The 23,324-nt window shown below is 45.4% G+C and overlaps 1 protein-coding gene across 2 annotated transcripts in view; it reads right to left on the bottom strand.

The window, feature by feature from the left end:
- The window catches only part of PDE5A (phosphodiesterase 5A), a 498,536-nt gene that overhangs the window by 166,508 nt on the left and 308,704 nt on the right, over positions 1-23,324 (bottom strand). For both annotated transcript variants that reach the window (XM_077278445.1, XM_077278452.1), the window contains exon 8: positions 14,145-14,253. In XM_077278445.1, coding sequence (XP_077134560.1) covers positions 14,145-14,253 — 109 coding nt within the window. The remainder of the gene's footprint in view (positions 1-14,144; positions 14,254-23,324) is intronic.

The following is a 23,324-nucleotide window of genomic DNA, read 5'->3' as shown; positions in this document are numbered from 1 at the left end:
CCACTCTACAATGAGAACTTTCTATCTCTTATTCTGGAGGCGGACAGGTCTACAAAAATGGGGCAGTACCAGAATGCCCTTGTTGCGGATTTATAAAAAAATTCCCATCTGAAAACACTGGCAGCAGAGGTCACAGTTCGTTGGACAACCAAGGAGTACAGGTGAGAGAGACACCACTCCAATCCAACAGAGGCAGGGGAACACTGGCAAAGTTCTGGGAGAGTTTTCTCAGACCCACTCATCGCACAGGCAATGAAGCGCGGGGTACTCTCACAAGGAGTGCAAAGTTTGGGAAGATGCTGAGGGAGCACCTTACTGACTGTACTATCGTCCTCCATGATTCCTCTGTGCCTTATAATTATTGGGTATCCAAGCTGGACACGTAGCATGAACTGGCTCTCTATGCCTTGGAGGTCCTGGACTGCCCTGCTGCTAGCGTTTTGTCAGAGTGGGTTTTTAGTGCCGCTGGTGGTCTGTCTGTCAACTTCACATCCATGCATGGGTATACGCTTCCTGATTTTGGCTATTTGCTGTTGTCCTCCTCCTTCTCCTCATCCTCAACCACCATATCACCAGGGTAACCGTGGTCCGTGATGCAACACCCACATCATTTTTTTAAAGGGTGTTTATGATGCCCGTGAAAAAAAATGGTTATACAGTATGTTCATGTATACCCCCCAGAGGTAAATGTTTGCTAGCCCATACACTTAATGCATGGGTATACAAGTATAGGAGACCCGCTCCTTTCTAATGAGAACTTTTTTATGAGGCTCTCCTCCACGTCTCTTCCAAGGGGCATTGGAGTGCCTTCAAATTTTTGGCAGTCCTTGCATTCACTGCATAGCCAAACAGTATGGGAGAACCACTTCCTAATAATGGGAACATTGTTTTCAGGAGGATCTGCTGTACGTCTCTTCAAAGGGGTATTATGGTGCATACAATTTTTTGCAGCTCTTGCATTCACTCAGGGGTGGATTATCAGAGGGTCAATATGGGCGGTAGCCCAGGGCCCAGTGGCTTGGGGGGGCCCTGGGCCACTGCAGATTGACCCTCTGATAATCCGCCGGAGTGTGACTGAATGCCCGGCCCGCCGGCATTTATGTGCCCCGCCCCCCGGACCCGGTGGGCAGAGAGAGGGGGTCCGCATCGGGCCCCTTCTCATCTGCTCACTGGGCCCCTTCCGGCGCTGCGGCGCTTTCCTATTGAGGTGCGGGCGCTCGCCCGCACCTCAATAGTTAACAACAGCCGCCAGCCAGCCAATTGGAGGCTGGCAGCTGAAGTCGGCCGCAGCTCACACGTCGCCGGCGTCTGACGTCATTGTCAGTCGCCGGCGAGTGTGCGCGGCTGGAGGGAGCTCGCCGCATGGAGCGCTGGTAAGGTGAGGAGACTGTTTGTTTTTCTTTTTTCTTTTTTTTTTTATAAGCTAACGGTGGACTGTGGACACATTGGTGGCAATGCTGGAGACACTGGGGCAGATTGCTGGAGACACTGGGGCAGATTGCTGGAGTCACTGGGGCAGATTGCTGGAGTCACTGGGGCAGATTGCTGTAGACACTGGGGCAGATTGCTGTAGACACTGGGGCAGATTGCTGTAGACACTGGGGCAGATTGCTGGAGACACTGGGGCAATGCTGGAGACACTGGGGCAGATTGCTGGACACACTGGGGGCAATGCTGGAGACACTGGGGCAGATTGCTGGAGACACTGGGGCAATGCTGGAGACACTGGGGCAATGCTGTAGACACGGGCAGATTGCTGGACACACTGGGGGCAATGCTGGAGACACTGGGGCAGATTGCTGGAGACACTGGGGCAGATTGCTGGAGACACTGGGGCAGATTGCTGTAGACACTGGGGCAGATTGCTGGAGACACTGGGGCAATGCTGAAGACACTGGGGCAGATTGCTGGACACACTGGGGGCAATGCTGGAGACACTGGGGCAGATTGCTGGAGACACTGGGGCAGATTGCTGGAGACACTGGGGCAATGCTGGAGACACTGGGGCAATGCTGTAGACACGGGCAGATTGCTGGACACACTGGGGGCAGATTGCTGGAGACACTGGGGCAGATTGCTGGAGACACTGGGGCAGATTGCTGGAGACACTGGGGCAGATTGCTGGAGACACTGGGGCAATGCTGGAGACACTGGGGCAGATTGCTGGACACACTGGGGGCAATGCTGGAGACACTGGGGCAGATTGCTGGAGACACTGGGGCAATGCTGGAGACACTGGGGCAATGCTCTAGACACGGGCAGATTGCTGGACACACTGGGGGCAATGCTGGAGACACTGGGGCAGATTGCTGGAGACACTGGGGCAGATTGCTGGAGACACTAGGGCAATGCTGGAGACACTGGGGCAATGCTGTAGACACGGGCAGATTGCTGGACACACTGGGGGCAATGCTGGAGACACTGGGGCAGATTGCTGGAGACACTGGGGCAATGCTGGAGACACTGGGGCAATGCTGGGGACACTGCGGCAGATTGCTGGACACACTGGGGCAATGCTCGAGGACACACTGGGGCAATGATCGAGGACACACTGGGGCAGATTGCTGGACACACTGGGGCAATGCTGGAGGACACACTGGGGCAGATTGCTGGAGACACTGGGGCAGATTGCTGGAGACACTGGGGCAATGCTAGAGACACTGGGGCAGATTGCTGGACATACTGGGGCAGATTGCTGGACACACTGGGGGTAATATGCTGGAGACAATGGGGCAGATTGCTGGACACACTGGGGGCAATGCTGGACAATTGGACATACTGGGGCAGATTGCAGGACACACTGGTGGTAATATGCTGGACACACTGGGGCAATATGCTGGACATACTGGGGCAGATTGTTGAACACACTGTCTGGGGGCAATATGCTGGAGTCAGACACTGGGGCAGATTGCTGGAGACACTGTCTGGGGCAATGCTGGACACACTGGGGCAGATTGCTGGTTACTGGGGCAATATGCTGGACATACTGGGGCAGATTGCTGGACACACTGGGGGTAATATGCTGGACACACTGGGGCAGATTGCTGGACACACTGGGGGCAGGACTGGAGGCATGGGCAGAATGTAGAGATGGGGCAGAATGAAAGACATGGGGCAGGATTGGATCATGGGGCAGGAGAATACGATGGAGACAGATGGGGCAGGATGGGGAGATCATATGGTGTAGAATGGATACTCATGGGTGCAGGATGGGAGAACATATGGCTGGAGCCAGGAATGAGACACACGGGGCCAGGGTGGGGAACATTATTACCATAGAGGCTAATTAAGGGATATTATTACTGCAGTGATGTATTTATTTTATTTTTTGAGTATACTGTTTTAAATGGGGGGGGCGGTCCTGTTACTGTGCAGAGTGATACTATGTCTATGTCGCCTTTTTTTCTACATGTGTAATGTAGAAGTTGTGAAAAATTAAGTAATGTGTTCTGCAAGCAGAGCTCGAGATAACTGTGTTATTTCCTGCAGAAACGAGTCCTGGCTGGAAGAAATGATGGCGGTCTGTGCTGGATGAAAGATGAAGGACTTCACCTAGAGACGTCATTGGTGAGTCAGTGTTACCTACACATTGACACTATACACTATACTATATACAGAGCTCCTGTGTATAATGTCACCAGTGATCTCTGTATTACCTCTACACAGACACTGCATACTAAGTATAGATCTCCTGTGAATACTGGCACTTATGGTGATAGCATTGTGTTTTTTTTTTTTATTATTACTGATCAGTATTGTAGTATTCAGTCACTATGTGGTGGTAATATATGGTCTGGAAATGGTGTTGTGGTATTTGTCCTTTGAATGTGCTATTTGGTCACCAAGTGGTGGTAATATGTGGTCTTGACATGGTGCAGTGGTATTTGTTCCTTGTATGTGATATTATTCGATCACTGTGTTTGTAATTTGTGGTCTGGTCATGGCACGGTGGTATTTGTTCCTTGTATGTGATATTATTGGTCAAAATATACCTAAATTATATTGCAGATTTTAACAAATATTTAATAGGTTACAGTAGAGTAGGGCCCGGCCATTTTTCTGGAATAATCTGGTTCGGGTATAATATGACCCCCCTGTCACATGACCCCCCCCCCCGTCACATGACCCCCCCCCGTCACATGACCCCCCCATCACATGACCCCCCGTCACATGACCGGGGGGGCCCACAGTGTCTGAACAGCCCGGGGCCCTGGCTACCCTTAATCCACCCCTGCATTCACTGCATAGGCAAACAGTATGGGAGTTCCACTTCCTAAATGTGACATGGCTGCAGTGCAGTTTAGCGCAACCTCCACCAGGGGGTGCTGGTGAGGGAACAGAGGTTACACACTCATAGCATAGCAACACTAAACAGGTGCCCAGGTATCACAGGTAACAAAAGAGTGGTCAGATGAGCAGAGTCAGAAACTGTCAGGAGCAGAAGCACCAGAGGTCACAGCATGCACGAAGACAGAGACAAGCCAGAAGTCAGAGCCAAACAGGAGTGCAATATACAAAATGTGAAACGTAAGACTAAGTCGGGGAAAAAGCCAGAAGTCAAAGCCGGTTGAGGAGCGAGGTATCATAGATGGAAAGCAAGAGGCGGGGTTCAGAGATCAGGCCGAGTCATACACTGTAAGGAAAACCACCAGACAAACACTAAGTTAGAGATAGGGAATGGGTCTCACAAAAAAAATGGGAAGTCAGAGGCAGAACGATCAGTAGGGTATACGGGTCAGTTGCTCTAGCCTGAAAGCATGAACTATCACTGACGCTGGCCAGAAGACTGCAAAGGACTGAAAAAGCCCAGCCAGATCCAAAACGAGGCAGAGGGTGTTAACCCCCGCATGACCAGTCCAGAGAGGGAATAACAGAAAACAAACTCCGGAATGGATCATGACACTAATAATGGGAACATTGTTTTCAGGAGGCCCTCCTGTACTTCTCTTCAAAGGGGTATTGAGGTGCCTCTAAATTTTGGGCAGGCCTTGCATTCACTGCATAGGCAAATAGTATGGGAGAACCACTTCCTAATAATGGGAACATTGTTTTCAGGATGCCCTCCTGTACATTTCGTCAAAGGGGTAGTGTTACGCGTCCAAATTTTTGGCAGCACTGCCACTCACTGCTTTTGCAATAATAGTATAGGAGACCCAATGTTTAATAATGGAATCAACAAAGCATAGCCAGCTGATGGCTCTCTAAGAATAGTGAGGGCTGACTGCTGGCCCTTTAAGAATAGTAAAGGACGCCTGATGGCTCTATAAAAATAGGCTTTGTGACTTTCAGAGTCCCTTCTTCATAAATGAAACAGGATGTGTCTGATGATGTGTCACACACTACATGGCCAGATAAGGTTGTAAAATGTTAAAATGACATTTCCCAGTGAATGCATTTTTCATGGTTGAAAGCAGTACTAAAGTTCAAAAATGCATCAAAAACGCTACGTGTGAACATAGCCCAAGGTGTGGAGGAGCATTTCTGCTTTTGGTTATTTATTTTGCCTTATATACAAGTCATTACACTGGAAAGGTTTCGCTTTTGTATGTTTTATTGTGAGTCTGTAAAAGTGGCGTAAGACTCTAACAACATTGTTCACAGCAGTGACCTGGGAGTCAGAAATGCTTCCAGGCCTCTTCCCCATGATGTTCCCATGTCATTTGAGCACTGTCCCATCAACATCTGCAATTTCAAGTCCCTGTGAAGAAAGCCAGGGGGGGCGCAGGAAAAATGCTTGAGTTTCCCATAGACTTACATTGGCCTCGTTGCTCAGGTGGAAGTTGCATCATAACTGGACAGGATGATTTCACAGAAGTGTGATTGACTTGGAGTGACATTGTGTTGTTTAAGTGTTCCCTTTATTTTATTGAGCAGTGTATATATTGTGACAAAGTCATTGCTAAAGTGATGGAGGGGAGATACGTTTCACAGGGGCTATTAGCTTCAGTGATTTGAAACTCAGAAGATTCCTCCAGCACACTATTTGCTGAGAGGGGTTAATTGGCCATTTTACAGGTGTGAGGTGATCCACCTTATCTACACCCCAGGGTGTGGTCTAGAGCTTAAATAGTCAGCCTCAGTGGTCAGTAGGCATTCAGTGGTCAGTAGGGCTGGAGAGAGGAACTCCAGCGCTTTGTGTCCTGAGAAGGAAAAACTGAACCAGTGAGTTGTTATTATCCAGAGCTGGGTGCAGAGACTGGATACCATTTCAATTTGTTTTTTTTGTTGTGTCTGAAGGGCTGTGTTTTTTTTTTCACTTCATGTTGGTTTATGCCACATGTATAATAAAGCAACAGAAGATTTAAAGAGAAAGTGTCTACCTCTGAGGGCAGAGTAGTGAGCCGATATACCACTATATATATACCGTATATACTCGAGTATAAGCCGACCCGAGTATAAGCCGACCCCCCTAATTTTGCCACAAAAAACTGGGAAAACTTATTGACTCGAGTATAAGCCTAGGGTGGAAAATGCAGCAGGTACCGGTGAATTTCAAAATTAAAAATAGATACTCCATACCGTTCATTATGGCCCCATAGATGCTCCACATAAAGCTGTGCCACATATAATGCTCTGCACCGTTCATTATGGCCCCATAGATGCTCCACATAAAGCTGTGCCATATATACAATGCTCTGCACCGTTGCCCCATAGATACTCCACATAAAGCTGTGCCATATATACAATGCTCTGCACCGTTGCCCCATAGCTGTGCCATATATATAATGCTCTGCACCGTTTCCCCATAGCTGTGCCATATATATAATGCTCTGCACCGTTGCCCCATAGCTGTGCCATATAGTGCTCTGCACCGTTGCCCCATAGCTGTGCCATATAGTGTTCTGCAACGTTGCCCCATAGCTGTGCCATATAGTGCTCTGCACCATTGCCCCATAGCTGTGCCATATAGTGCTCTGCACCGTTGCCCCATAGCTGTGCCATATAGTGCTCTGCACCATTGCCCCATAGCTGTGCCATATAGTGCTCTGCACCGTTGCCCCATAGCTGTGCCATATAGTGCTCTGCACCGTTGCCTCATAGCTGTGCCATATAGTGCTCTGCACCGTTGCCCCATAGATAGCTGTGCCATATAGTGCTCTGCACCGTTGCCTCATAGCTGTGCCATATAGTGCTCTGCACCGTTGCCCCATAGATAGCTGTGCCATATAGTGCTCTGCACCGTTGCCTCATAGCTGTGCCATATAGTGCTCTGTACCGTTGCCCCATAGCTGTGCCATATAGTGCTCTGCACCATTGCCCCATAGCTGTGCCATATAGTGCTCTGCACCGTCCATTATTGCCCCATAGCTGTTGCTGCTGCTGCAATAAAAAAAAAAAAAAACATACTCACCTGTCTTGCTTGCAGCTCCTCGGCGCCATCTTCCCGGCGTCTCTCTGCACTGACTGATCAGGCAGAGGGCGGCGCGCACACTATATGCGTCATCGCGCCCTCTGCCTGAACAGTCAGTGAGGAGAGATGCCGGGAAGATGGCGCGACGCCCGGCGTGTGGAACGAGGACAGGTGAATATGTCATACTTACCTGCTCCCGGCGTCCCGCTCCTTCCCCCTGCCTGTCTTCGGTGCCGCAGCCTCTTTCTCTATCAGCGGTCACCGGCACCGCTTCATTAGAGAAATGAATAGGCGGCTCCGCCCCTATGGGAGGTGGAGCCGCCTATTCATTTCTCTAATGAGCGGTCCCATGTGACCTCTCAGGGGAAGAGGCTGCGGCACCGAAGACAGTGTGACAGGCAGGGGGAGCGCCAGGATCGCCGGGACTAGGTAAGTATATGACAGTGCTCACCCGCCGACCCCACCACCGATCATGACTCGAGTATAAGCCGAGAGGGGCACTTTCAGCCCAAAAATTTGGGCTGAAAATCTCGGCTTATACTCGAGTATATACGGTATTTTTTTTTTTTCACACAGCGGGTAAAATAAGTATTATACACTTCACCAATTTTCTAAGTAAATATATTTCTAAAGGTGCTATTGACATGAAGTTCTCGCTAGATATTGGTGACAAGAAAATGACACAGGGAAAAAGTATTGAGCACGCTTACTGAAAGTGACTTAATACTTCATACAAAAGCTTATTGGTGATTACAGCTTCAAGACAACTCCTGGATGGACAAACTAGTTGCATGCATTGCTCGAGTGTGATTTTGGCCAATTCCTCCACACAAACACTCTTCAAATCCTGAAGGGTCCGTGGGCTCCTTTTATGAACTCTGAGCTTTAGTTCCTTCCATAAAAGTTCTATTGAATTCAGGTCAGGTGATTGGCTTGGCATTTCTAGCAGTTTTATTTTACTTCTCAATTGAGAGTTTCCTTGGCTGTATTTTTGGGATCATTGTCTTACCGAAATGTCCACTCTCGTTTCATCTTCATCATCCTGGTAGATGGCAGCAGAGTTATATCAAAAATGTCCAGGTACATTTGTCCGTTCATCCTTCCTTCAATTAACATATTTTTCGGACTACAAAATGCACCTGAACATAAGAGGCACCCAAATTTTAAGAAGGAAGATAGAGAAAAAAATGTGTCAAAGGGGGGTCCGTCTTACAGTCCAAATTCAGTATACTGGGGGGCGGATTGGCAGCGCTGGCAGAGCGGGTCACAGGGGTTGTTCGGTGGTTCGGCGTTGTTATAACTCCACACACACATCCATTGCTGAGATGCAGTGGCCTCCGGGAAATCCCATCCCAAGCTGCTGTGGCAGGTTCAGCAGCGCTCGGTGGTTCGGGGGTTCCACTGACATTTTGTGAAAGCCCAGAGCCCCTGCACTTCCATTGCTGTGATGCAGAGGCCTCCAGGAAAATGGCTGCCGGAGGCGCTGCATGCGCAGATTGAGATCTCGGGACAGAGATCTCAATCTGTGCATGCGCCGCCTCCAGCGGCCATTTTCCTGGAGGCCACTGCATCGCAATAATAGAAGTTCGGGGGCTCTGGGCCTTCGCAAAATGTTGGCGGAGCCCCCACACCACTGAGCAATGCCGAATACTGCTGGGATGGAAGTGAGATCATTGCCCTGCAGTGTCAGACCACCACAGAATCACCTGACTCCTGCTGCCGCCACACTACTGGTAAGTATATTCCGACTATAAGATGCAACCCCATTTTCCCCCAAAATTTTTTGAGAAAAAAAGTGCGTCTTATAGACCGAAAAATACTGTATATCAAGTTTGCCAGTGCTGTATGCTAAAAAAAACAGTCCCACACAGGATGTTTCCACCTCCAAACTTCGCTGTTGTTATGGTGTGTTTGGCATAATAGGCAATGCCTTTTGGCCTCCAAAAATGGTGTGCAATATGACACTCAAATAATTAAATTTTGGTCTCATCTGACCAGACCATATTCTTCCAATATTTCACAGGCTTGTCTAAATAACATAGTAACATAGTTATTAAGGTTGAAGGAAGATTTTAAGTCCATCTAGTTCAACCCATAGCCTAACCTAACATGCCCTAACATGTTGATCCAGAGGAAGGCAAAAAAAAACCCATGTGGCAAAGAGCAAGCTCCACACTGGGGAAAAAAATTCCTTCCCGACTCCACATACGGCAATCAGACTAGTTCCCTGGATCAACACCCTAACAATGAATCTAGTATATATACCCTGTAACATTATACTTTTCAAGAAAGGCATCCAGTCCCCTCTTAAATTTAGGTAATGAATCACTCATTACAACATCATACGGCAGAGAGATCCATAGCCTCACTGCTCTTACAGTAAAGAGCAAATGTTGTTGAGCAAACTTTAACCATGCTTGAACATGCTTTTAGTTCAGCAATGGAGTCTTGCATGATGAGTGTGCAAACAGACCTTGGAGGTTGAGTGCATTACTTATAATTTTCTTTGAAACAATTGTACCTGCTGATTCCAAGTCTTTTTGGTTGTCCTCGGCTTTTGGACAACTATTCTGATAATTCCTTTCATTCCTCTGTCTGAAATACAGAGGGGAACACCTTGCCTAGGCCGGTTTATGGCTAAATGATGTTCTTTTCACTTCCAGATTTTGGTCCTTACAAAGCTCTCTGGGTCTTTCAGTAGTTTAGAAATTCTGTAACCGGTGCCATCAGTATGTTTTGCACCAATAAGGTTTCAAAAGTCGTGAGACAGCTCACTGGTTTTACTCATCGTGAGATGTTTCTCATGTGGCATCTTGGTGATGAGACACCTTTTTGTAGGCCATCTGTTGAACATACCTGATATTATTTTTCACAAAGTGGCAGGAATGTTTTCTAATTACTGATAGATTTCAGCTGTTGTCATGACTTTCCATAGCTTTTTTCACCTCTCTTTCTTTATGCGTTCAATACTTTTTCCCTGTGTTATTTCTCATCATTATAGGCTAAAGATGTAGCACCCGGTAGTCCAGTATGTTGCCACGAGTCGGCTATAGTAACAAGGTCATATAATGTAAACGGAGGAATTTTCTTTCATTATACTGGCTACAAATGATCATGAGGCAACATCTTTTGAAGCCAATATCCCTGACCTGGAGGAGTCCCAGGACAACTTTGGGACTGCCCAGCTCAGAGACTTAAACCGCTAGAAGGTACTCTGCAAAATCTAAGTGTGTTAAATGGTGTTCCCCATCTCAATCTCAATCTCTGAATGCTCTGCCTCTGGTGACCAATTTCCTGAGACCCTCCACAGTAAAAAGAATGGGAAGTACGGGAACTCGCAACATTTTCTGAAAGCCTGGAGCCTTGCGCCACCAAACACTCTCTCCTCCGATCCCTGATCCCACAGTATTGCCCCACTCCTGCTGCCGCCAGCTTCCTGCAGCAGTAACCCTGCCTCCTGGGCCCCTGCTCCACCACAATGGCCCCCCCTGGTAACTTATCATGAAAGTACACTATAAGACGCAACACCATTTTAGTAAAATAATTATTTTCTTATTTTCCTCCCCCAAATTTGAGGTTCCTATGGTCCAGTTTGTCTTATAGTAATATAGCAAAATACAGAATACTGTAGCAAAAATCATGTCTCTTATAAACAGCCAACCAGAAGCTAGTGTTCACAGGGGTATTGATGATAGACAATAGAGTTTTTAGCAGATCCCAGGACGTCATGGAAACTCATTGGTGCCACGTGATTGCATCACGGAGGTGCATGGAGGGATGCACTCCCCTGCCGGCGCACTGTAAAATGAGATGGCAACAGCATTTTACAAGTTAATAGCCACTCTGCTCCACACTCTGCTGTTAGAGGCAGATGATGGCTAATTATCACAGCCATCATCTGCCTGCAAAGTCAGGGACCAGACATATGATGCAACTGGAAGCACTGTGGCTCAGTGGTTCAAATCTCACCAAGGACAATATCTGGAAAGAGTTTGTATGTTCTCCTTGTGTTTTTGTGAGTTCCCCCAGGTTCCCTGGTCTCCTCCCTCACTACAAAGACATACTCATAGGTAATTTAGATTGTGAGCCTCAACAGGGACAACGATAATAATATATAAGGAAAGCATAATAACTATATGTCATATGTTGGTAAGGGGTTAAATACCTATATTCTCCAGAAACAAATTAATATATTTTATCACATTTTGAAGAACCTTGCATTGTGCTGTTCTGTTATTCTACTTGGAAAGCTGTAACGGTTACCATTCAACTAGTGGAAGGGATGTGTCCTTGCATAGAGTTAGCTGACAACATTTAATGGACATTCATGACACGATATTACGGAAATTTGTGTACACCGATCACTGAGCACTTGCTACAGTGAAAAAAACAATGGAGGAAGCAGAGGAGGTTTTAATAGAAGATCTTAGTGAAATGGGAAAGTATTTTCAACAATGGAGGCTAAAGCCCAATCCATCAAAAACAGAAGTATGTTGCTTTCATTTACACAACGCAAGCGCTAAGACTGAACTTAAAGTATATTTTGAAGGTCAACTTGTCAAACACAATTTCAATCCTAAGTATTTAGGTGTAACCCTTGATAGAATCCTAACCTTCAAATCTCACTTGGATAAGACAGCACAGAAACTGAAAGCACGCAATTATATTATTCAGAAACTCTGCGGATCCTCTTGGGGATTCTTCAACATCTGTCTTGAGAACATCTACCCTTGCCTTGGTGTATTCTGCTGCAGAATATTGTGCTCCAGTATGGTGAATAGTAGTCACGTGAATGCAATCGACACTCAGCTGAACAACTGTATGCGCTTATTATCTGGTGTCATCAGACCTACACCCATCCACTGGTTACCTGTCTTGAGCCATATCGCACCTGCAAACCTGAGAAGACAAAAGCTCCTACTTAAAGAATACACCAAAGTAGTGAATAATGAAAATCTCCCAATACATCAAAATATCCAAGATGTTCAAATACAGCGACTGAAATCAACACATCCACCCTTTCGAACTGCAATTACTTTGTATGAACATGATTTTTATTTAGAAGAGAAAAGGCGAGAACTTTGGGTCAGTGCAGTAGACTGTGAGCTTCAAACGTTTCCTCACTTTCAAAATCCACCACAAGTAGTGTTGAGCGATACCGTCCGATACTTGAAAGTATCGGTATCGGAAAGTATCGGCCGATACCGGCAAAGTATCGGATCTAATCCGATACCGATACCCGATACCAATACAAGTCAATGGGACACCAAGTATCGGACGGTATCCTGTATGGTTCCCAGGGTCTGAAGGAGAGGAAACTCTCCTTCAGGCCCTGGGATCCATATCAATGTGTAAAAGAAAGAATTAAAATAAAAAATAGGGATATACTCACCTCTCCGACGCAGCCTGGACTTTACCGCCGTAACCGGGAGCCGTTGTACCTAAGAATGCGCGCTTGAAGGGCCTTAGATGACGTCACGGCGCTCTGATTGGTCCGTAGCGGTCGCGTGACTGCTACGCGACCAATCACAAAGCAGTGACGTCACCTAAGGTCTTTCAAGCGTTTGAAAGACCTTAGGTGACGTCACTGCTTTGTGATTGGACGCGTAGCGGTCAGGCGACCGCTACGGACCAATCAGAGCGCCGTGACGTCATCTAAGGCAATTCAAGTGCGCATTTTTAGGTACAACGGCTCCCGGTTATGGCGGTAAAGTCCAGGCTGCGTCGGAGAGGTGAGTATATCCCTATTTTTTATTTTAATTCTTTCTTTTACACATTGATATTAATCCTGATACCGATTCCCGATACCACAAAAGTATTGGATCTCGGTATCGGAATTCCGATACCCGCAAGTATCGGCCGATACCCGATACTTGCGGTATCGGAATGCTCAACACTAACCACAAGGCTTCAACCTACCAAGGAAAACCTGGGTTACTCTGAATCGTATCAGAACAAACTTTGGTGTCTGCGCAGATCTTATGCATAAGTGGGGAAAATCTGACTCTCCTGCCTGTGACTGTGGAGCTGACCATCAAACAATTCAGCACATTGTTGAGGAATGTCCCCTCAGATCTTACACTGGTGACCAGAATGATTTCTGTACTGGAAATGACAATGTTGTTATATGCATAGAAAATCTTAAAATTCGACTCTGTTCTCTGTTCCTTTGTTCCTTTTCAATCACTGTTTATTGTTCGTTATTCATTCTTATATGATGTTAAAACATATGTTCATACGATTAAATAAAAATTTAATGGACAGTGTCAGAGGTAAAACTCCAACTAGTTATCAATTTATTTATGCATTTTTAGAAGGAATAACAGAGTAATGGGACCATGCAGTTATCTAAGAAAAAATTCTCCAGAATTGTTACATTATGGGGAATACAAGTCAGGAGTTAGGTGATCTGGCAAGTCCCCTAAAAGGCTCAGTTAATATTTACATTATTTTTCAGTTACGTTTCCCTTCTCCATTATGCAAACTGTAAAACTTAGGTCAATATTTGCAAATTTGTAGTTATCACTGACAAAATAAAAATAAAAAACACAATTTAACAAACTATTAAAACATTAATTATTTTCATGCATGCACAAAACATTGGTTTATGAAGAAAATCAACATCAAAACTACTTTTATATTATATTTTCCTTTTTCTTATTCACTCCTTTGTGGGGATAGTATTAACCCTTGTAAAATGTAAACACCCAAACATCTTGTTCATTTCCTTTAATTGCCTCTTCAAATTAATATTTTGCTGATGCAGTAAATCTTGAATGTTAGTTTTACTTACTGTCAATAAAAATCTTTTGTCTTTACTCACATACGGTATGTTGAGTGGTTCCATGGTGTTTGCCACATACTGGGCATACATGTAATTAATTTTGCTTACATCATATTCTCTGTAAAAAAAAAAAACAATAATTGATATTAGTAAATTAAACACTTATATAGAGAATAAAAGATATAGAAAATAAAAGATTAAACTCCCAAAACTTTGATACAGTCAAATCTAATTCTTTATTTTAAAGCAAGATCCATCACCATATTTTAAAATCCAAACTGTATACATTATTAAACTGATCTCACAGATCTGATGAGGCTGGTATACTTAGAAAAGTCTATGTCAGAATGCCTCTATAATTCCGATATTAAGAGGAGAATTTCATGAGTCTAGTGTGGAATGAAATAGCTCATGAGTGTATTCAACCTCTGCCCACCCTGCCTGACTGAAAGCTGCAGCTTGTACTGAGCAGTGTTAAAGCTCAGCAGCAGAGAAGATGACTCAGAGGAGCTGTCAATCATCTTAGCTGTCAATTTACAGCCATTCTAACATGAATTTTCAAAGTACATGCAGCATCCTTTATCAAGTTTAAGAGATTTACGACGCTGCTTGAACCTTTACAAACCCTTCAGAATTTTCCATATTTTGGCATAAGTATGACTTAATACTAGGTTAGATTTTCATACAATTTCTAAACTTAGACAGAGAACCAAATAAAAAATAATGAGTCAAAAATAATAAACTTGATCATTTTTCTCATTCAAAAAATGGCAAACATGTTTGCGAGTGGCACAAGTAAGTGGAGCTTTAGGGCTAGCAGAAAATTTTGGCCAACACTACTGGTTCATCACCCATCTAGACCCATGCTACAAAACGAGAACTTTCCATCGCTCCTTCTCAAGGTGGAGAGGTCTAAAAAGATGATATAGTACCAAAAGGCCCTAGTTGAAGAATTATTAGAAAAATTCTCATCTGACAACACTGGTGGCAGAGGTCAAAGTTCCTTGAATAACCAAGGAGTAGAGATAAAGGAGACACACACCAGATGCAGCAGAGGCAAGGGCACAGTATCAAAAGTCTTGGACAGTTTTCTCAGATCCTCCCAGCACCCAAGCCCTGATGCGCAGGGTACTCTGACAAAGAGTGAAAAGTTTTGGAAGGTGTTGAAAGAGTACTTTGCCGACCATACCATTATCCTCCGTGATTCCTCTGTGCATTACAACTATTGGGTATCCAAGCTAGACACATGGCATGAACTGTCCCTCTACATTTTGGAGGTCCTGGCCTGCCCTGTTTCCAGCTTTTTGTCAGAGCGGGTTTTTAGTGCCACCGGGGTATTATAACCAATAGGCGCATCTGTAACATGGCAGCATGGGGTGGTAGTCGTGGGCAAGTCCCTTAAGCAACAGTCAATGGGCACCCCAGCACCTTGCACATGAGAAGACAAGTGAAGTCCTGCGGTACAGTTACCTTCCTCACACATTCACTTCGGTTGCAAGGGACCAGATCTCAGGAAACACCACAAGCCACAGTTCGGTTCCAATGGTTAAACTTTACTGAACAGTCACACTTATGACACGGTACAAACAGGGCAATGTTTCCTATCCTTTCCCTGCAGCCTCAGTATGCTGCATGCCACCAGCTCCTATCCTGGTCCTGACCCCCATATTGGGGACGATCCAATCCCACAGAGCCAGTGTCCGTCCACACTGCCCGTCAAGCTAGGGTAGCTTTTGTCCCCGCTTCTTCAGGAGCCACGACAGGTGAAACGCGCGTTGAGGCCACCCTCCCTGCTCACAGCACGCCGGTATTCATAATCAACATGTCCCAAGGTAACTTTACACAACTATAGTGATATATATGTACAATCTTGTTGCCCGGACTACACTATGTGCTTCTTGTCTTTCACTTTAAAAGGGTTTAACCCTTAGGGACTATCCAATTCAGGACTTGTTACATTCAGGTTTGTTAACCCTAGTAAGATCATTTAGCACATGCTGGTACGCTGTTAGCGTAAGGGTGCTCGGATTTCTCATGTTATCTTCAGCATTGCTTTTGCCATCTATGCATGCTGCTTTTTTAGCTGTTGCTTTTCCCTTTCACCTCCTTGTCCATATATTGAGTTTATTTATATTATGGTAATGTATATTTAATATCTTAATAAACGTATTTTTGCATATTCATTACTTTCTTTGATACCTCTATCTTCTGGCATGGACCTTTGGTTAATGACCATTTTATTACAAATTATGATTTCCTGGATCTAGTGTTATCAGCCACAATTCCATAGATCTGGAGTGTTTGGTTTTTTAGGTTTATATGGTTTGGCCTAGAGGTATGCCCCTTGTTGGCCGAGAGGGCGTTATTGTTTAGGTAATATATGAACCAGTGCCTTTTTGTGGGCTGTCAAGTGGTTATCATGGTCGGAGATGACCATGTTTTAGGAAAGAGGAGTGTAAGGAGGTGGCAGGGACCCTCAATTGCCTTCCCTCTCCTGAACAGCAAGCACAAGTGTTACTTGTGGCTGCCTAACGTTTTACTAATGTAATGTGCGGTTTAATAATGTTATGTTCTCTTAATGTCTTATTACCAAAATGTAAATGTATTTGTACCTATTGTATGTGCTTTAGCTCAGGGACAGAATGGGGTACATAAGGGTTAAACCGTTGGGAGGAGTTAAAAAGGGGACGGTGCAAAGCCTCAGGGACTTAGGGAAGGCATTTCCTGCTCTTGAGTAGAGCCCGACCATGCTTGCCCAGGGCGAGACCTATACCATAGTGCGGGCAGAGGATTCACTGGTCGGGGAGAATAAAAGCTGCCCTAGCTTGACAGGCAGGGTGGACGGACACTGGCTCATCAGGATCGTCCCCAGGAGTACTACGGGGTTCGGGACCAGGCTAGGAACTGGTGCCATGCAACACACAGAGGCTTCAGGTAAGTACAGGAAATATTGTCTTATTTTGTTCAGTAAGGTTTTACCGTTGGAGCAGAACTGTGAATTGTGGTGTTTCCTGAGACCTCGTCTCCTGCAACCAGAGTGACTGTGTGCTGAAGGTAACCGACTGTACCACAGGACTGGGACTCCACCTGTCTTTTCATGTGCAAGGTGCCGGGGTGCTCAGTAGACTCGCCCCTGACTAACTCCCCGTGCTGACTTGTTATATTCACATAGGGAGTTCTCACACTGCATACAGGATTTCACAGCCAGGACAGGAGACTTTGTATAGTTAGTGCAGAAGATCCTGGTCTCCTCCATAACAGTAGATGTGAAACACTCCATTATATTCCCCAGCAGGGTTGATGAAATAACAGTCCTTGATGCGGCTACGTTAAACTAATAGCTTTTTTCAGAGTTAATTCAAATAGATTCTATCTAATATATAAAGCTGAATGTGTGTATGTATGTGTGTGTGTATGTATGTCCGGGATTGGCATCTGAACCGTCGCAGCTACAGCCACAAAATTTTGCAGTCACACGTCTGGACCCCGAGAGCGTCATAGGCTATGTTGTGAGGTGAAATTTTAACCCCGCGCGTTCCAATTCACCAAACAATTTTGCCCCTACCTACATAATGGGGAAAAAATGAAAGGAAAAGTGTTGGAGGCAAATTAACAGCTGCCAGATGTGAACAAGGGACTTAAAGAATGAGAGCGATGGCGCCAAAGAGTATATACTGTACAGTTACTAAGGTGGGGCCCCAACATGGGATAATCACCACACCACCACGGGGATATGAACACACACACAAAATGCGCCACACACTACCACGTGCTCGAACACATATATCCACCCTCAGCGCACATTTCACCACACATACACCAACCTCGCCACATAAAAGTTGAAACACAAAAGTCGCCGCTCAAAACTCGCCACACGCAAAACTCTCCACATGCAAAACTCGCCACACGTGCAAAACTCACCTCATGGAAAACTCGCCACACGCAAAACTTGCACACGCGGAAAAATTGCCACATGCACAAAAGTTGCAACACATGCAAAAGTTGCCTCACACAAAACTTGCACATACTCAAAAGGCACCACACATAAAACTCGCCACGCGCAAAACTCGCCATGCGCAAAACTTGCTGCACACAACTTGCTACACTAACCTGTCACATGCAACTCGACACACAAAAAGTTGCTACACGCATGTCGCCACACAAAACTCATCTCACAAAAGTCGCTACATGCATGTCGCCACACGCAACTCAACACACACAAAATGACACACGAAACTCGCCCTAAAACACACACAAGTCTGGTATTATCCTTCAAAAATAAAAATCTGATTAATAAGCTGAAAAACTACAAGAGCAACAAATGTACCATATAGGAATCCGGCAGCTGTCAGTCACATGATCAGTCTATTATGTGTATGTGTGAGCTAATATATACTGCCAAGGGGTGGGCTTACTGTTGGCTGGGGATTTATCAGGCTGCCAATTTAGCTTACAAATACTGAGGTAAAAATACTGACCAAATAACGTGTGAATGAGGTCTAACACAGGAGGAGATGACATACAGATATATACTATATACAGGAGGAGATGACACACAGGTATATACTATTTACAGGGGAGATGACACACAGATATATACTATATACAGGAGAGATGACACACAGGTATATACTATATGCAGGAGGAGATGACACACAGATATATACTATATACAGGAGAGATGACACACAGGTATATACTATATAGAGGAGGAGATGACATACAGGTACATACTACATACAGCAGGACATGACATACAGGTATATACTATATACAGAAGGAGATGACACACAGGTATATACTATATACAGGAGCAGATTACCTACAGGTATAAAGTATATGCAGGAGGAGATGACATACAGGTATATGCTATGTATAGGAGGAGATGACATACAGGTATATACTATATACAGGAGGAGATGACACACAGATATATACTATATATAGGTGAGATGACACACAGGTATATACTATATACAGGAGGAGATTACATACAGGTATATACTATATATAGGAGGAGATGACATACAGGTATATACTATATACAGGGGAGATGACACAGCAGGTATATACTATATACAGGGGAGATGACATACAGGTATATACTATATACAGGAGATGACATACAGGTGTATACTATATATAAGGGAGATGACAAACATGTATATACTGAGGTGAAAATGAGAGGTGTGAGGTGAAAATGAAAAGGTGTGAGTGCAAAATGAGAGGAGTGAGGGAAAATAGTGGAGTGATCGGAAAATGACAGATGTGAGGTCGAAATGACAAGTGTTAGGGGGGAATGAGAGGAGTGAGGGGGAAAATAAGAGGAGTGAGGGGTAAAATGAGAGGTGTGAGGGAGAAAATGAGAGATGTGAGGGGGAAAATGAAAGATGTGATGGGGAAAATGAGAGGCGTGATGGGAAAGTAAGAGAAGTGAGGTGCTATAACTAACCACAGATATTTACTATGCCCAGGCAACGCCGGGCTCTTCAGCTAGCTTAGATTTACAATCTCCATGCTTTTCTCATGGTCAACTTTGTGTGGCCTGTTCAAGAGTTGGAACAGCCAAAAATCTGTTTGTCTTTGCACCTGAAGGAAAAACTAAGAATGTCGTTTATCAAAGGGCTCTCGAATAAGTAGTAGAAGATTACTTCACATTACTTGGCCAATTTAGTTAAATCTGTGTGGAATATCTCTGGTGTTGAAATATATGTTGTAAAATGCTTCTATTAGCTTAGTTTTTGCCTTTTAATAATTACATTTCTATCTATTTGTTTTGTGGTTTTTTTGTGCAGAATAAATTTTTGTTAACACATTCTATTTTGCTAACAGCAGTTATTACCCCGGGCGAAGTCGGGTAGTACAGCTAGTTCTTTAATAATACTGCTTTTATCTGCAATTCGTGTAGGGTTAGCTGTCACAATAGGGGGTAACGTATTACAGGCATGTACAAGTAGTCAGGGATTATTGCCTTATAGTCCTTGCTGCTGCAACCTAACCAAAAAAAAATCAAGGTAACTTCTATTCTATTCCCTATTAATACCGCTGTTAGTTGTGTTTAGTGTAGGGATAGGTGCTAGGTATCATCTGCTGGAAATGAGTGTTCATTCTGGTCACCTATATGTCTTCCACAGTCCATAACGTGACTGCTTTTCTCCAACTCATTGACATAATCGTGTTTTTTATGGTGATCTGTACTCAGAAATTCATCAAAGTTTCTCTATAGCATGTGTATGTAAGAGATAGTGGTGGGAGACTTTATGCTACTGTAGCTTGAATTACCACTTCTGAACCCTGCAGTGCTTTGTTTCCATTCAATTCTGGGTGGTTGTTGAAGTATGTTTGGGGTCATTGTCCTGGTGGAAGACCCATGACCTAAGATGAAAACCCAGCTTTCTGACAATGGGCACTACATTTCGACACAAAATCCTTTGGGGATCTTTACATTTCATGATGCCTTTCACACTATCAAATCACCCAGTGCCAGAGGCAGCAGAATAACCCCAAAATATCTTTGAATCTCCATATTTGACTGTAATGACTGTGTTATTTTATTTTATCTATCATCTATCTTGGTCTCAGCTGTCCACATGATGCCTGCTGGCCCTCTAGCAACAGTAAAGGCCGACTGCTGGCCCTTCATCAATAGTGAGGGTTGTCTGATGGCCCTAAAAAAAAAAAAAAAAAAAAAAAGTTGTGACTTTCAGATTCCCTCCTACATAAATTAAACAGGATGTGTCTGATTATGTCTCACACAATACAATCCCAGATAAGGTAGTAAGATGTTAAAATTACAATTCCTGGTGAATGTTATTTTTCACCATTGAAAGCAATGCAAAAGTGCAAAAACACTATGTGTGAACATAGCACAAGATGTGGAGCAGCATTTTTTTCTCTTATTTATTTTGCCTTATATTATTATTATTATTATTATTATTATTATTTATTTATATACAAGTCATTATTATCCTAGAAAGAATGTTTCCTAACATTTTTTCCAGCTAGGCTGCGTGCACACGTAGCAGTTTTTTAGGTTTTTTTCACGGTTTTACGCTATAAAACCGCAAAAAAAACACATACATTAAGCATCCTACTTAATAGAATGCAATCCGCATTTTTTGTGCACATGCTGCGCTGTTTTCCTGAGCGGAATCGCATTCCGGAAAAAAATGCAGCATGTTCATTAAATTTGCGGAATCGCGGGGATTCCGCACACCTAGGCATGCATTGATCTGCTTACTTCGCGCATGGGGCTATGCCCACCATGCGGGAAGTAAGCAGATCATGTGCGGTTGGTACCCAGGGTGGAGGAGAGGAGACTTTCCTCCACGGACTGGGCACCATATAATTGCAGCGCCCCAGAGTCCTGGTCGTTGCAGTAATGTCGCTCGTCCACCAGGGGGAGTGATGTTACGTCTGATGGTACTAAAGGAGTTCACCTTGCCAGGTATCACAGTCACACACTACACTTTACACTCCAGTCTACCAGGGGGAGCAAAGCTTCTATCTACTAGGGCACTCCTCACACATGGGTAAAACTGGTGGGTTGGATAGGAAGTTAGAAGAGAAGCAGACTGGGCTTCGACCAGATAACACCGAGGGAGAAGCAGCCTGGGTTTGACCCAGAGAGGTCCTGTCAGGAGTGGGATCATGACAGAGGCCTGGCAAGAGATAGAACGTTACGGAGCTGCGCCTGCACATCATTGCGGCAGCATCCTAAGAAAGGACACGAAGCAAAGTATATTGTGGAGAGTGAGAACCGAAGTCACAGCACAAGGAGATAATCCTGGGAGGAGTCCTGCCCCGAGATCGGCGGACTCCTTCCGAGGCGCATAGCCGGTGGCCGGAACACCGAGGGAGTGCTGACTCTACGCATTACTCCAAACAACAGCAGGACCGTCAATTCCAAGTTGGCTGCCCAACCTAAATACCTAAGAAGACACGGAGGCAATTGTGGGAGAGGGGTGTCTCTAGGGTCCCTATAAATTAACTCCAGGCCTACCCCATCATACGGGTTGTCCTATCCATATCATCTGGGGGACAGAGAGAGAGAGAGAACATCAGAAGTATCTACAAAGGTTGTGAGGACTTTCCCGTGGTGCTCAGCAGGGAGGTACTACAACACACAGGCGCTAGTAGGAAGGCTACTGATTTCCTCCTGGCTAAGGGAACTCTGGATGTGCCTTCGGACCGGTCGGACTCAGCCAGCCCTGTGAGCGGTACTCTGGACTGCGGATGCTGAAGTCTTCAGTAAAAGGTAAAGAGACTGCAACCTTTTTGCCCTCGTTGTTCATCGCGCCTTACAACAACCACTGTCATCATCCACACACTTTGGGAAGCCCTGGGGACATACTTCACCTGTGGGAAGGTATACCATCTGGCTGTCGTTCCATCACCCCAGCGGACCCCCAGTAGCGTCGGTCACCCTGACCGAATACCACAGGTGGCGTCACGAACACCGTACAATCTTACACCCTTAATTGGGCGCCCCTCAGCAGGGCCACGGACCAGGTCGGGCCACCGTGACATCCCCAGAACCGAGACCGAGGGACCCGGTGCTGAGTACCCTATTGCCCTGCTCCTGGGGGCGATCCAACTTTGGCGTCACGAACATGATCTACTTAAGCCCGAGAATTGGGTCATGTGTGCCTTAGAACTGTGCCAAAATCGTGCTTGAACTGTGATTTATTGCAAAGACTGTGTATTGCCATTTACCACCAAAACTCCACCAAAACTCCCACCAAAACCGCCGCCATTGCAGCACCACGAGGAGCGCAGGAGAAGAAGAAGGGCGTGAAGCTGTGGGCGTGAAAAATAATGGCCGCCCAGTCTAAATATTTCTGTATCCTGAGGACGTGTCATTCAGCAGCCGAGGTCCGCCTCCTAATTCTCTATGGCGGGCGGAGACCCAAGAAACGAAACCATGACTCAGATGGAATGGAGCTGGAGACCAGAGGGGATCTCCAAAAAAGAATGGCCCCACACAGACTCCCGTCACCGGAGGACTACTCCAACATGCCACCGCTGGAGAGCCTGGACCCCTGGGAGCTTCCTATGGGGAGTCCGCTGCCTGCGCCATCACCAACCCTGGCACCTGCCTTAGGGGACTGGAGTGGCAATGAAGGAGTCACCTCAAGTGCAGGTATCCGATGCCGCGACTCCCAGGGAGATCGCCTTCCCTACGCACCT

The sequence above is a fragment of the Ranitomeya variabilis genome, chromosome 1 (assembly GCF_051348905.1).
Source record: "Ranitomeya variabilis isolate aRanVar5 chromosome 1, aRanVar5.hap1, whole genome shotgun sequence".
In the NCBI taxonomy this organism is placed as follows: domain Eukaryota; kingdom Metazoa; phylum Chordata; class Amphibia; order Anura; family Dendrobatidae; genus Ranitomeya; species Ranitomeya variabilis.
This window is presented reverse-complemented; position numbering and strand designations above follow the sequence as displayed.